The following is a 15,352-nucleotide window of genomic DNA, read 5'->3' as shown; positions in this document are numbered from 1 at the left end:
GCAACGGCTAGCAGTTGCAAAAGATTTTATAGTTCATACCACAAAACAGAGCATACTCTCATATGTGCCTTTTTTTTTTTTTTGAAAGTGCACCTCTAATGTAGAAAAAGTATGCAGTTTATAATGCATATTTTAATTATTTTCCAACATGCAACAGCCTTCATTCAAGGTTGGGTATCTTTTTAGGGGATGATTTAGTGTGTGCATAGATTGATAATCCTTAGTAGATGAGAGGCCCAAAACTGATTAGTTGTGTTGATTGTTTCAGTTTAAAAAAACATTCAAACTAATTCTAGAATAAAGAAATACTAAAAATTAGTTGTATATAACAATGCTTACTTATTCCCACAAAAATAATATGTCATAGTGTTTTTACCCTGTTCTGATCTCACTAAAAGTGTTTTAACATTTAATATTTTCCTCACTCCTCTCTCACTATTATAGTCCAGTGGAAAGTAGTCGCTTTGGGTCATCAGGAAACCTGAGCCAGACCAGCTCCCAGCTTAGTGAAACAGGCCAGGAGAGCACAGGAGGGTCAGAACTGGAAGAGTCCTTCCACTCTTACCACAGTTCTAGCTTTCACCCTTCAACCAATGGGCAGGCACGCACCAATGGACATCAAACCACCAATGGACATCATACTACCAATGGACACTCTCCTGTTACTGAGAAAGAGAGACATAGGTTTTCCCCTGAATTAGGACAGGCCCTGAAAAACGATACTCCAGCTGAGAGAGGGTCCTCTAAACTCCTGAGGTACGTTTTTGCTTTTGTACAGTTTTGTATGTGCTATGATGAAGATGCAAGGAGCTGACAGGTTGTCTCCATCTCTTTCTGCCACTTTACAACTAAATCCACATGAACTCAGGTTCCATGATGACGGGCCACCATTACCCTTTACTCCATCCAGAGTTCGTTGGTTGAAGGCCATCAATAAAGTCAGGGTTCAGCTCCGAGAGGTAGGCAGTGTTTTAATTCAATTCGAACCACATCTCATGTCTCATCATCTCTAAAGTGTGACTTCCTTAACCTCTTCCTTCCTACCCTATCAAGTACACTAAGGTTACACATATACAGTCATATACAAAAATTCTTTGAAAGTGGTTGAGTTTAACCTCTTTGATTGTTGAAGATGATGCAACAAATATACTAGAATGCATTAGTAATGCAATGTTTTATTTTCTTTGCAACAAAACAAATTTGCTTCTTTGCACCCTCAGGGTTAGACATTAATTATTTGGTTTTGTATAGTATTAGTATACAGATAGACTTTGATAGCCTCTGGGCAGCACCAGTAGAACTACTTGGGATTCAGTACCTCATCAAAGGCACCCCACAAGTAATTTTGAAGTTAAAGTTGAGTGTATTCTTTTTTGTTTTACTCACCTGTGTATATCCCACCAACATCTTTTAATTGCAGCATGCTTGTCATAAGCTTGCTCCTCTGTGCTACATCTGATTGTGTGCTGTTTAAATAGAGAAGTGAGATGATGATAGTTCCCAGTTGTTGTTTTTTTAAGTAATATCACATGTATTATTACTTTTATATACCCAGTGTTTGCCTCTTCTCCCTCTCTCAGTGTTCGTTGATTCATTTTATCTCCTCAGATTGCAGTGATTGTTAGGTTGAATAATACCGTCCTTACTGTAGGTCCATCGCTCATTGCTTCAGGGACCTAAAATGTACATTTATAGATGATTCACTCATGGCAGACCTCATGGTCTATTATGAATAGTGACTGCAGTGTTTGACAAATGTGTCAGTTAATGTCATATCTACCTAAAGGTCATAATGGAGTATTTTATCGAAATCTGATACAACAGTGTTTTTTCAAGGAAATGCATGATGAACAAAAAAATGATGGTTCATGGACAACAGACAACAAAAAACTGAGGCTTGCACATGAAAAAGTTTCTCTTCTTCTCATTTGTATTATCCACCATCCTGTCTCTTGGGTGTGGCAAAAACAATGGGATGTTTATGTACTAAAATTTGAATAATCCACTGAGAGGGAAGAATGTAATGTAAAAGATGAGGAGATTTGGAGATCATCTGAGGCATATCCCCTAATCATTTTACAAGTGTGTACACTGTATAATTTTCAGACAAAGGTATTAAACGTCTGAGTTATAGGTGGCAATTTGTATTATTTGGAGCCTCTATTTTAAAAAAAAAATACATTTCCTAAAAAGTCATATCATATTGTTTTGATCTCTCTCACAATATATATGGCTTTTGGTGTCACATGCAATGTAGCCTCATGTTGAGCCAATTCTCTCCAATACCATATCTGAAAAAATGTATTTAGCACACGTTAACAGATTTTCAATCTAGTCCTACATCTGAGTCCAATTGGAAATCTTTAGAGGGTAGTCATAATGAAAACATCAGAATATATCAGCACTAACTGGAGTTCATCTCCTTGATTAAGCTTTTTATGGCACACATCAGTAAAGGAGTAGCTCACCTCGATTGGCTCCATTATAATGATTGGTTTGCATGGGTAGTTGAGAATAACATATACTGTAAATGATGGCTGATTTAAGACATGAATATAAATGCGAAGCAAGGTGAAAGCTGTCTAAGTGCCATTTATTGCAGCATGAAGAGAAACACTTAGGAGACAAGGCTAAATGCTGTAAAGACTGTAATGAATTAGGATTGACTGTTAATCTGTCTTGCAGCATCAGAGACCGGCATAATAAAACGGTATAAACCATCATCGCATGCTTGTTTACATTAAAAGAATACAGCGTTCTCACATGTCCTGGGAAAACAGTTGGACAATTATTTTGTCATGGAAAACACATAAAAAATGAGAGAAAAGAAATGTCCTGGAAAACCTTGTGTTCTCCTTGAAAATTGTTTCAACATTCTCCTAGTTTGGTTTAAGTCATGTCATATGGGAGCACATGCAGGTTAGATGACGTTACAACTTAAGTGGCCACAACTCTGAAAAATACACTATTGTACAATGGTAAATATTTCTACTGGTTGTTAACTTTTTTATGTTTATTGATTAATGTTTCTTTTTCATCAAACTTATTTTAAACGGTTGATGTGAAACGGGGTAGCTAAAGTGGACATGCTTGCTAGCTTATTTTGCCTGTAAACATTTAAGGTTTGTGATTTAACTCTTGCCAGGGGCAATTGTTTGAAATGTGTGTCAGGCATTGTTGAGATAGTTAGATAACACTGAATGGGAAGCCGGGGTCTAGGAACTGTTTGTCATAATTCTTAAGCATGTAAGAGATGATTTCATAGTGTAATTACTGTCTGTCATACCAGCAGATCATCACTGAAATTGTCCAGGAAAAGTGCAGAAAAATGATCTCTAGAAAAGAGTGGGAACCCTATAATAGCATGAGTTGAAATGTGTGGCGTGTTTACAGTTTCCTCTAAAATCTCTGGTAACAGTGGCACATATGGGCAAATGTAGAGCAGGAAGTGGTGCTGGCTGCCAGATCAGTTTCAAAACTCATATTTGATATGACTGAGCCGCAATTTTTAAATAGAAATTCCTTCCTCTCTACAATTTTCCATTAACATAGTAACAGAAAATCACTGAGTCCAGGGAAAATAATAATACTGATATAATTGATACGGGGTGTTTTCACTTTTTTATGAATAGAAACTGAGACTGAGACTGAGAAAAAATCATGAGTATCAGCAACTGGCAGATGCAGAAACACAGAAAAAGAGTGAATGAGACTGAGAGTTGGCAGTCTCACAGCCTCAGATTAGCTTTGTGCTGGAATTCACTGCCAGAGGACAGAAGGAGAGAGAGCAGAGAAAGCATGCAAGAGGGTGGGAGGGGAGATGGGATGGCTACTTAACCGAGTGCGAACTGCTGTGTGATTGTGGTCTACTACAAACGCGAGCTCGCCGTTCAAGTAGTAGAAGTTACAGATTCAGCACTTCTGCATCTGTCAGTTAAAAATCTGCTGGTTTGGTAGACACCTGGGATATATTTTGAAGAAAAACAGGGAAGTTACCATTACTGCAGAGTTAATGGATCTTGCAAGAAGATATCTACAGGTTGTTCTAAATTAGAATTTTCCCATGAGGTAAGTTTTACATTTTATTAAACAGTATGTTTTTGTCCTGTTATGCACTTAGTCCTAGGTTTGTGTACACTTTGATAAATAATACAAGGTAATGGATGATCAGAAGTAAAGCTATTTTTTTTTTATTCTTATTATTTGGTAGGTACGCTGTTGTGCAACACAGGTATTTAAGCCAGATAGTTTTGTTCATATTTATTAATCAGAAATGACAGAACATTTCTACATATTTTAATGTGAAGCAATACTGCTCCCAGTTTATTTCAGATGTCATTTAGTTGATATGCTCATCAGCTTAATCTCAGATTTAGTAGCAATAGAAAACATTCTATTATGACTGGCTTGATAATAATTTTCTGCCCTCCAAACTCTTATCAGGCTAACACACAGCTTCAGTGCTCAAGTGCTTAATAGAGACCTTTAGTGGAGGGTGGGGTTAATGTAGTTGGCAACTATACATTCCCTGGAATCATTGATTTAATGAAATATGGGATCAACCTACCAAAATGAGAGCAAAAATACATAATAGTTAAGAAAGAAAGAATAAAGAAAAAATAGAATTATGTTATATTGTAATGTACAATGTGAATATACATGTAAAAAAAATTTTAAAAAAGTAAATCTAGTCAAGTTGTTAATTCAAACATTTTAGAAGAATACCTAGGAACCAGCATGCATCCTTCTTAATTCATAGTATGAGGCAGTTAAATAAGCATGCTCTTATTTGTTTATGTTTTGTTTCAGGCTGTAATTAAAGCCTTATATGAGAATATTTGCTGGCAACCTTGCTAAGGCTTTATCCCAACTATTAGTTACAGAGATAAAGCATCCAAAGAAACACAGGAGACATTTGTGATTCCCTTCTTGGCGCTTTGAACAGTTAACAAGTTAAAAAACGTCAAAGTCAAAATGTCAAAAAATGATGATATCACCGAGCTGTGTCTAATACGTAGTATAACTAAATGGAAGGAGATATGAGAAATAGCCTTATAATTCTTCAACTTGTTTCTTTCCTTTTTCAAGACTATGTTTCACAGGCAGGGATGGATTTTGATTTAGACTACATAGATTTCTAGATGTTTTGTAATGCCAGCAGATAGATGTCTGTTGCATTTTGTGGTATTCAATATTCCCTTTAGTTTGTACACTGTCTTGGATGTGTCTCCGCTACAGTTTCAAGCCGTGCAGCTGCTATGGGTGTGAAAGAATGACATGGCCTTAGAGGAAAGAATTGACCTGTCATCTAATTACCGAGCTGCCTTTCTAAAGCATCCTAATTACAGAGATGTAAGCAGCTGCATGGTGTTCATTCTGCAACTCTGACTGAGAGGTCAGTTATAGACACTGTATATACTACTTCTTTACTTTACGTAGTAGTTAAATTACCCAATTTGACCTCAAATTTCAGCAAAGAATTCCAGTAAATTAAAAAAGAAATGGGTAAGATGGTACTAATTATCTGGATTTTCATTACACTTTTACAAGTGTAATGGAAAAGAGGAACACTAATCTGATAACTGAGAAAATGCATTACCTGTAGCAAATGCAGATCAGTGCTGGGAGTTTTTGCTGCTTTTTCAAAAAATAATATAATAATAATATATTTTTTTTTGTCAGTCATGGTACAGGCACTTAGTCACTTGGAGTTTAAGATGTTGGCTTATACTAACACCACCCTGAGGAGGAGTCACTGAGGCAGTGATTTGTCCATGTGTGGGAACAGCTGATCAAGAGTGCCCACTTCTCAGGGATGCTCCCCAGAGGACACCTCTGTGGACAGGATGGACATTATGAATCCGAGCTACTTACCCTCTCGCCCAAGAGGCAAAACCTGCAGGAGAAGAGATCACAGAGCCCCAAAAAGAGACGAAGCCTGCGTAGAAAGCTGCAGAAGTGCCTTCAGGGGCCAGAGGATAACGCCCTTCATGACCTGTCATCAGTAGAAACTACCTGCACTGAAGCTGACCTCACTCCATCTGGGGAAAACAGCAGCTCTGATTGCCAGGATGGCATTGGGGTTATTGAGGATACTAAAACCAGGCTTATTGAAAGGATCAGAAATGAAGAAGAGAAAAAGGAGATGGAGTATGAGGAGGCAGAGCAAGGATCTAGTAACATAGTGGAACATATCTTAAAAGAGCTGAAAGGCATCAACAAGATCCAAGAGGAAATTTCTGACCTAAGGGAGTATCTAACATCTGTGCGAGGCTCTGTGGATGAAGTTTCTTGTTGTGTGGATGCAGTTCTCAGTGAAATAGGTGAACTGTACTCTGGGGCCTCAGCTGCACCTCATCCTAGTCCTGTTTCTGGAACAGCCCGCATCAGGAGAGGAAGCCTGGGTCGACAGAATGCCGTCATATCTCTTCAAGGGAGTCCACTTTTGGATCGCAAAGACTGTGTAGAAGATTCAGGATTTATACCATCTCATACATCACCCAAACAATGGGTAGTTAATAAAGGCACTCTCCAGTCAAACCAGCAAACAGACCCAGAAAACTCAAAGCAGAGTTCGAACATGCTCATGCTAGGCCCTAAAACACCTGACCCCTGCTACCCGGAGCATGATGATGGCCATGACTACCAAAGCACCAGCTCTTTGTCATCATGTCACAGTTCCAACTATCCAGAAGCAAGCTTATTTTCTGGTGACACAGAATATGACAGGTGGCCCTCTGTTGATATGCAGCACAGTATAAGTGGAGAAGGAGGTTGGAGTGAGGAGGACATCTGCTCTTGTACAAATAGTGGAGAAGAGCTAGAAAACTGTTTAGGTGTTTGGGATAGGTGTACAACAGAAGAGACACAAAGCAGCACACCAGGTCATTCTTCACACAACAGCTCTGAGCATCTCTCATTGCTGTTTGGTCAACATTACAACTCCCCTTCGAGTTCTTCTAGTGTGGTGGACTGGAGACCCCTCAGGCTACAAACTGAGGAAGAAAACTTGGAGTGCGACTGTTCTGCAAATTGTCCGTACTCACGGAGTTCTGGTTACCACACCATGGATGCATGTGCAAATGAACTGGGTAGCGAGCCCTCCAGGAGTTTGAGTTGCTCCACTGTGCTGTTGACAGACTGTGATGATGGTTACCTGGAGCCACATTCACTGTGTGACGACTGTCCATCTTCTGGTGACACTCTTGATCTGGGGTCTGCTGACAGTTTGGACAGAGAGTGGACAGATCACAGTATGTCCAGGGATGAAGCACAAGAATCTTTTTCGCAAGAGTCCTCTGAAATAGATCTTCGTGGGGAAGCCAAGACCCCCAACGCAGGTTTTGATTTAACAACTTTTAGCAAGGCTGTCCTCACTTTCAGGTCAGCTTTGAAAGGTGCTTTGATGAAGTTGGAAGGACCCAACCCTGAAGCTGTTAAAAATGATACTGGGCCTGAGGCATCTCCATCCCCTGTCAGTCTAGCCAGTGAACCCAAAGAAGAGCAGAGCAGTACTGAGTATACAGAGGCAGAAGTTAGTCTGCCGGAGAATCACACCCAATCTGACACTCCAAAGGAGGAGAGTGAGGCTTCAGTCTATGTGGACTGTGGTGAGACATGTGAGGACATTGCATGCTCCCCTCAAGCATCACCCCATGAAGAAAGCCACTCTCCCTGCTCCCCAACTGAGTATCACTCTATAGAGATTTCACAGGGGAAAGGAGAATGTCCAACAGATGGGGAACTGTCCAACCTTGACTTAACACCAGACCATTGTCCAGCAAGGCAGAGCGAGAGTCCACAGGGTCCGGTGCTCAGTACAGAAGAGGCGCGCTTAAGTCCAATCAGGGAAAGCCATGTTCCTGATGAGGTAAACCAAGGAAAGCCGACTGATGCAAGTCACAGAGAGCGTATAGCTAATTTCCAACGCATTCTGAAGGAAAAGAGGCAAACTCGTCACAGAATGTCCAAATCTGCTCATGGGTCCCATGGTTCCTATGGCTCACATGGCTCCCATGGGTCTCATGGTTCCTTCAGTTCTCAAGGATCTCAGGGATCCCAATCTCAAGAGGAGTTTATCCCAGGTATTTTTAATGATATTTTCTCTGACTTCAATTGCTGACAAGCCCAGTAATAACAGCAAAAAAAACCACACCTTACAGCATGTGATAGTTTTAATGTACGTGCTAGTGTATTGTATTGATATTAGATGTAAATAGCATTATACAGGCATAATTTATCAACATGTTTTTATTTTAGAGTCATTAGTTTATTGGTTGTGTCTATTTAAATCACTTTTTTTTGTGAACATGCTCAAAATAGTTTAGTGAGCTACAACTACTCCACACAATTTCTAATCCTTATGTGTTTTTTCTGTCTTTGCAGAGTTTGGGAAAGAAGATAATCAGGTTATTCAGATAAAATTAGCTTCATATTTAAGCATTTTTCCTTTGTCAATTGATGTGGGGATAATTGTGTGTTTTCATTTTGGTTTGGTTTGTTTGTTTGTTTGTTTTTTGTTGTTTTTTTTTCATTACTTGCCAAAGGGAATGTACTCTTCAAAGCATAATGCACTATATGCAAATGATATGGGTTATCATAGTGTTGATATGTAATATTTATTGAAAACTTCATCCTGCTATTATGGAGAAGACATTTGTCTCATCACTTTACTTATTCTGTGTAATAAATAGTTAAACATTGGTTTCATTCATGTTGTAGCTTTAGAGTACAATTCCCCAGTTCTTTCTCTAGTTCTAGTGGTTGTGCAGCTGCTTTATGTTTCCCACAGAAATTTTTCAGACGCTCTCAGAAACTCACACTGTGGGAGTAAACCCCAGAGGGGTCTCAACTTTTAACTTCTGTCATCTGAGACACGAATATAAAAATGAAAGGCTTTACCTTTGTGGAAAAAGTAAAAGTGTGTGTACACGTGTAGCCCCCCAGTCATAGTTTTGGTGGTTTTTTGAAATCTTCACAAATGTTTTATCTCCTTCTTCTGGGGTGTCTTCAAAGCAGCCTGTGGGCAAACAGATTTTACTTGCATCTTGGCCAGTGAAATAAACCTTACTCTGTGGTTTTGTATCTAGGTAATGTTCGTCCACTATTGTATTCTACATGGCATCTTTTACACATGAATAGTTAAGCAACAACTATTTGATCCAGTGTTTCAAAAGCATCACTTTTTTTCCTTTGCATTTTCTGTAACATCAGAGAGGTGAAACTCAACCATGTTCCATTACCTCCATATTCCCATGATATACTCCACTGTGTCAGCCTTTGTAAGTCTGCCTAAATTCTCACATTTGAAATCTTTTAGGTTCGAGATGAAGAACCCAATGCTCGACAAGCCTGGGTCAAACCGGGGTAAGTCATAAAAAGTTAACACCAAAGTGTGGTTTGCTAAACACAGTTTTAAGTATCCATTTTGGACTTTTTAATTAATAGGTAGCAATAAATTTGCTTTTAATTCTAATATGCGGAGGTGTGGACTCGAGTCATATGACTTGGACTAAGGTCAGACTCTAGTTACAAATTTGATGACTTTAGACTTGACAAAATAAAAACAAAAAAGACTTGCAACTCCACTTAACAGCAGTGACTCTCTTGGACTTAAGCATTTTGGTGTGAAAATACTTGATACTTTCCTCCAAGCCAATTTGGGAACAGAAATTTATAGACATATTCCAATATGAAAGGAGTTAAAGGCTGACAAGACAGGACAGAAAAATACAAAGTTAATTCTGTCTAGGTACTGGATAATAGTGCTACTGAATGTGTTGTGAAAGTGCAATGTCAGCGCCACTTTTATCATCGATAATTTCAGTCAGAATTATTTTTAAAAAACAAATCTATATTTTAAAAAGCATACTTTTTTGTACACGTAGTATATAATCGCTCTGTTGTTAAAAGGGCATTACACTGAATGAAAAGTGCACTATGAGTTGTTTAGGAAACTCAAAGTTTAGGACATGAGACTTAATTGTGACTTGCAAAACATTGACTCATTCCGACCCCTGCTAATATAACTATTTATTTGAGCATTGTGATTACAGTAAAAATGTCCTGCTGTGGACTTTTTTAGGACTTTCAGGAGTTTACATTCACTTTTATGCTGTTTTTCTTGATGCATAGTGGCGGATCTGGTCTGTATGGAATTGACAGCATGCCAGACCTGCGTAAAAAGAAACCTATCCCCTTGGTCAGCGATGTGGTGAGTACTAACTTGTCATTTCTTTGTTATATATACTGTGTGTAAGATGTAATTCTGTTTGTTTTGTTATTCCTTTATGTATGTGCACAACTTTCTATTTGTGAGACCACCACAGAGGTCACAGTTCTTTTTTTTTACCTTTGAGCCGAATTTGGGATGAGATTGTTATCAACAAATGGAGACAATATGAAAATCCGCCTGCTAATTTCTCTCTCCCTCCTCTCTTAAACCTGAAACTATTCCCCCCAACTCTCTCGAATGCACTCACTCTCCTTGGTCAGGCTATGGTAAGTTAATAGAACCCAGTTGCCACTCCCTTTCCTGCTAGAGTGCAAAAATATCAAGTAGGATAAATACAGCAATAGATGCCTCAAATCTCTTTGATCGCAAACTTTTTGTTTAATACAAATACAAAAAAAAAACATTTGCATGCATCCTTTTAATCATGGGTAGTTTTTCTTCCTACTTGATATTGCCATTAAAATATACAATTAACAAACCATTCCCCCACCTTTTGGTTTGTATTTTTCTTCACCTGCTTAGCCACAAATAATATAAGTGCAATGGTAAAATACTCTACTAACACTTCCACAAAAATCCACCAAAATGGTTTTAGTGTTTTTTATAGTGTTGATAGTGGTATAACTTTATTATTAACTTGATTTTGTTTTGATCATCTCCATTTTATTAGTTGCTTAAAACTAATAATACTCACTTGGGTTTTTCTGATCATCTGGTAAGAATTCATCAGTGGGAAAAAAATAACCCTACTCACCACCCTTACAACACCACCTTTTTAACCATACTGACTAATATTTTGAGGTGTGCTTGGTTGTGGGATGTTTATGTGTATAACAAATTCTAACTTAGCTAAAACCTTCTTTGTCACTTGTTGTTCAGTCTCTCGTCCAAGCCAGGAAGGCTGGGATTGCATCTGCCATGGCTGCTCGGTCCTCAATCAAGGATGAGGAGCTGGTTAGTAAAACACCATAAACTTTCTCAGTCTCATTATGGTAAATTTACTTGCATTTATGTACTGCCTCTGTAGTCGTCCAACCACTCAAAACGCTTTTACACTGAGGGCATCATTCACCCATTCACACACACATTTATAAACTGGTGGCAGCTACTTTGATAAGTGGACTGGTGGAGCCCTAGATTGAACTGCTAATTTTGTCATTAATGGATAACGTGTGCTCCCTCACACAGCAGCTGATTATGGAATCTTCAAATCAAGGATTACCATATATTATATTATCCAATATTGTGATTTTAAAATTCACTGCTTTTATGGTGTGACAGTGTCTCAATAGAACACATTTCACAATTGTGTTAAAAGTCTTCACAGGTCCAAAATAATAGACTGATACCCAAATAGACCCTGGAAATTTGTCCCTAGATCCATTTGAACCTTATAATTAAAAACAAAAAACTTATAAAAATGACCTCTCCAAATTTTGGGTGGAGATATTACAGGCCAAACTAAGTGTATGTCCAACTGACCTGTTCCTCACATTTTAGACCTGAAAAACCTGGTGATTAAAATCACTACTAAAAATGCCATTCAATGCAATACCAGTACTCTTCTTACCCATCTTACTGTATGTCATGTAAATTATTCAGGTGTATTTTTATTTAGTTGTATATCATAGTCACTTATTTTGTTGTTATTGTTGTGATGCAAGCTGCTGTAACACCTGCAGGCAACCAGTTTACAACAACTCTAAGTGGCTTAGGTCACTCATTGCTCAGTTAGATTCTTTACAGTTCGATTGTTCAGTTCAATTTACGGCAACCGTGAGCACCAAAGTATAATATAATCAGATATACCTGTATGGTGAACAAAAGAGCCAAGTGCTGACTCCTTACCTTTGAAGTCATCATGAAGTCTGAACATGTATTCATTCTTTAATTATTTATACTCCTTAAGTGGTTATTCCTGGTTTGGGTCTCAAAACCTAAGGTCCAGGTAGACCCTATATGTTACCTGGTGCTCTGGGTTCTTTCTTTTCTGCCGTCTCTAGCTCTGTAACTGAATTGAAAATTTTGCGCATTTAAAAAAGATGTCTCCTATTACAGAAAAACCATGTGTACAAGAAGACCCTGCAGGCTCTCATCTACCCCATATCCTGCACTACTCCACACAACTTCGAGGTGTGGACTGCCACGACACCTACTTACTGCTATGAGTGTGAGGGGCTGCTGTGGGGAATCGCCCGCCAAGGCATGCGTTGCTCTGAGTGTGGGGTCAAGTGCCATGAGAAGTGCCAAGAGCTGCTGAATGCTGACTGTCTACAGCGTGAGTACTGCCCAGAACATCTTTAAATGTTACATGCACTGCTACCAGTAAAAACAACATAGTGCTTTTAATTATATTTTAATCTGTCAATGTTTTATTAAAATGTGTAGGTGCTGCAGAGAAGAGTTCTAAGCATGGAGCTGAAGACCGGACTCAGAATATCATCATGGCCATGAAGGACAGGATGAAGATCAGGGAGAGGAACAAACCAGAAATCTTTGAACTTATTAGGGAAGTGTTTATCATCAGCAAAGCTATCCATGCACAGCAGATGAAGACCATCAAGCAGAGCGTACTGGATGGAACGTCAAAGTGGTCGGCCAAGATTACCATCACAGGTGATCCCACTGAAAGAAAGTTAATGAATTCATCCTCAACTCCAAAGTTTGATCCTCAGCAGTGCCAGAAGTGATTCTTGTCAATGATAATGGTTGTGTCTAATGTCTTTGTTTCTTCCTCATCGCAATAGTCGTTTGTGCCCAAGGACTTCAGGCAAAGGACAAGACAGGATCCAGTGATCCATATGTCACTGTTCAGGTGGGCAAGACCAAGAAGAGAACCAAGACCATTTATGGCAATCTCAATCCTGTCTGGGAGGAGAAGTTCCACTTGTAAGTCACCAACATTTATTTGTCATAAAATGTGTGTATAAATGCAAAGTCCAACTCTATTTTATATTAAATGCTACCCTGTTAATTTTATCCGGTACTATACTATTAAATTCTGTACTGTACTATACCATGCTTATTTTTCATGTTTTTTCCCTGTTTTTTACTAGTGAGTGCCACAATTCTTCAGACCGAATTAAAGTGCGTGTGTGGGACGAAGACGATGACATCAAGTCTAGGGTGAAGCAGCGTCTGAAGAGGGAATCTGATGATTTCCTGGGCCAGAGTATAATTGAAGTTCGAACGTTGAGCGGAGAAATGGATGTCTGGTACAACCTGGGTCAGTATGCTTCCTTGGTTATGATCAAACAGTCAGAAGTATACTTCTTGTACACCAGGAGAAACATGAAACAGGGTCTGTTTTATTTAGCACTTACAGTAATAGAACTAGGTGATAACTCAATCACAGACTTACAAACTTGTTAATTCATGTTTAGAGGGTGCAGATTCTCCATCAGCTGTTTGGTTATTGTCAGCCTTGTTCTACACAGAAAAGACCGCACCACCTGGAGAAAAGCAAATAATAGCAGCAGTAGAGTCACTTGGTGGCTTATTGGTGAGAAAACAACCCCTTAGTTCATCAAGAATAGATAACAATATAAACATGTCTTATTCCAGGCCCATGCATAATGGGAAAAGGCAAGTTGTTCCTTATTTACCATGTTGATTCATGCTGCACTTTTTTCGAGCCTAAGGTTAAATGTCCATTGGAACATGCGACTAATGTTTACATTCTACGTTTATAAATGGCTACTCTTTAACAAAAGGTGGCAATATTAAAATATTGCCATTAGCAGGGCTTCAAGTGAGAGTGGTGCTGAAACATCAAAAAGAGACAAAACAGTGGAGAAAGGAAAGACTGACATGAAGACAGATGGTGGAAAACTTTTCTGTCACAGCATGTTCCAAAAAGTTTGTCTTAAACAAAGTTTTCTGACCACAATCTTTGGAGCACTGTCGTTTCTGCCCACGACCATTTCAAACTTTTCCTTTTCAATTTTTTTCTGGACACATTATCGGTTTAGGTTCTCTAGCTTGCTATGTACCTCAAGTTTTGGGTAATTGTGGTTACCAAGCTTTTGTGTACAAGTACTGATGGCGTGATAAAGATGTTGTGTGAATGGACATGAAAAATGTGGTGCAAATTCCAATAGCTCCATTTTATAATGACAAATTAAAGCCCTGTGTTAAGTTGTTTTTCAGGGGTAACCAGGATTGTGCCTGTGTGAAAGCTTTCTAAGCTCCAGGCTTACAGCTCCCTTAGCCTGGGGTTTGGGTGACGCTTCAGAAAGTCCAGGCAGTTGTTTGTTTGAACCTTATTAGCCACATCTCCTTTTCCTGCAGCTACTTTTTTTGTTTTTCCACATGGGCAAGGAGTGGCCCCCGGGCATGGCTGTGCTTTGTAAGCTTATTCCATGAAGTCTCTTTGTGCATTCTGACAAAAATGCATGTTTTAATATAATTCCTAGCACTATTCCACTGGGTTTGAATATCTTCGTTTGAATATCACAAATAAACATAAAAGAGAAAAAATCCCTTTTTACCATGCAGACTAACCAAATTGTGTTTGGAATTTAAGTTCTGAATGACTATCTCTGTATCTCTTTTTGTTACCTTTAAAATTACTCGTGTGTTGTCAAACAGCTTTTACTAGACATCAGCTTAATCCCAGGAGTGAAGTGAGGAATTTACTCACCCCAAATGTCATGTCATATTGCATTGATCTCTAGCCTTTTAAAGCACTTCTCTTTTACATACCCATGTTTTACAGTGTGTTAGATTGAGGCGCTCACGTCTTAAGCATAAACATCTCGTCTCTAATTGATTAAAGTGCAGAAAATGACTTCACAGTGGCATTAATAAATCATCCAATGGAGCAGCATGACACTCAATATGAATGTGGCTATAAATCCTCTGTTGTTTCTGGTAAACTGACAAACGCAAAGTGCTCATTCAATCAACAAAATAATCCTTTGGTTAGGAGTGGTTAGGAATTTGAATTGGAAGCAAATGTAAAGGTCAGTCATGTAACATGTCCCATCCATTTCAAACATTCTCTCATCTCTATCCCCCCCCCCACTCTCACCCTTTCTCCTCCTGAAGTGTGATTATCAAGAAGCTGCACTCCAGTCGGAAATCGACTGCTCCGCCGACATGTACAAATTACCCCTA

At 38.8% G+C, this 15,352-nt stretch overlaps 1 protein-coding gene across 9 annotated transcripts in view; it reads left to right on the top strand.

Moving 5' to 3' along the window:
• Window positions 1-15,352, top strand: part of unc13bb (unc-13 homolog Bb (C. elegans)) — a 72,315-nt gene that overhangs the window by 37,485 nt on the left and 19,478 nt on the right. For 8 of the 9 annotated variants that reach the window (XM_088071546.1, XM_088071548.1, XM_088071545.1 and 5 more), the window contains 9 exons: window positions 445-756; window positions 869-959; window positions 9,320-9,366; window positions 10,135-10,213; window positions 11,114-11,188; window positions 12,293-12,512; window positions 12,623-12,850; window positions 12,982-13,123; window positions 13,291-13,460. In XM_088071546.1, coding sequence (XP_087927672.1) covers window positions 445-756; window positions 869-959; window positions 9,320-9,366; window positions 10,135-10,213; window positions 11,114-11,188; window positions 12,293-12,512; window positions 12,623-12,850; window positions 12,982-13,123; window positions 13,291-13,460 — 1,364 coding nt within the window. Of the gene's footprint in view, window positions 1-444; window positions 757-868; window positions 960-5,784; window positions 8,085-8,385; window positions 8,409-9,319; window positions 9,367-10,134; window positions 10,214-11,113; window positions 11,189-12,292; window positions 12,513-12,622; window positions 12,851-12,981; window positions 13,124-13,290; window positions 13,461-15,352 lie in introns of those variants that run through there. The other variant, XM_088071552.1, reaches the window with a different exon arrangement.

This window comes from Plectropomus leopardus, chromosome 20, assembly GCF_026936395.1.
Source record: "Plectropomus leopardus strain MGB_pleo_1.0 chromosome 20, ASM2693639v1, whole genome shotgun sequence".
NCBI lineage: Eukaryota > Metazoa > Chordata > Actinopteri > Perciformes > Serranidae > Plectropomus > Plectropomus leopardus.
The sequence above is the reverse complement of the archived record's forward strand: the minus strand, read 5'-3'. Positions and strand labels throughout refer to the sequence as shown.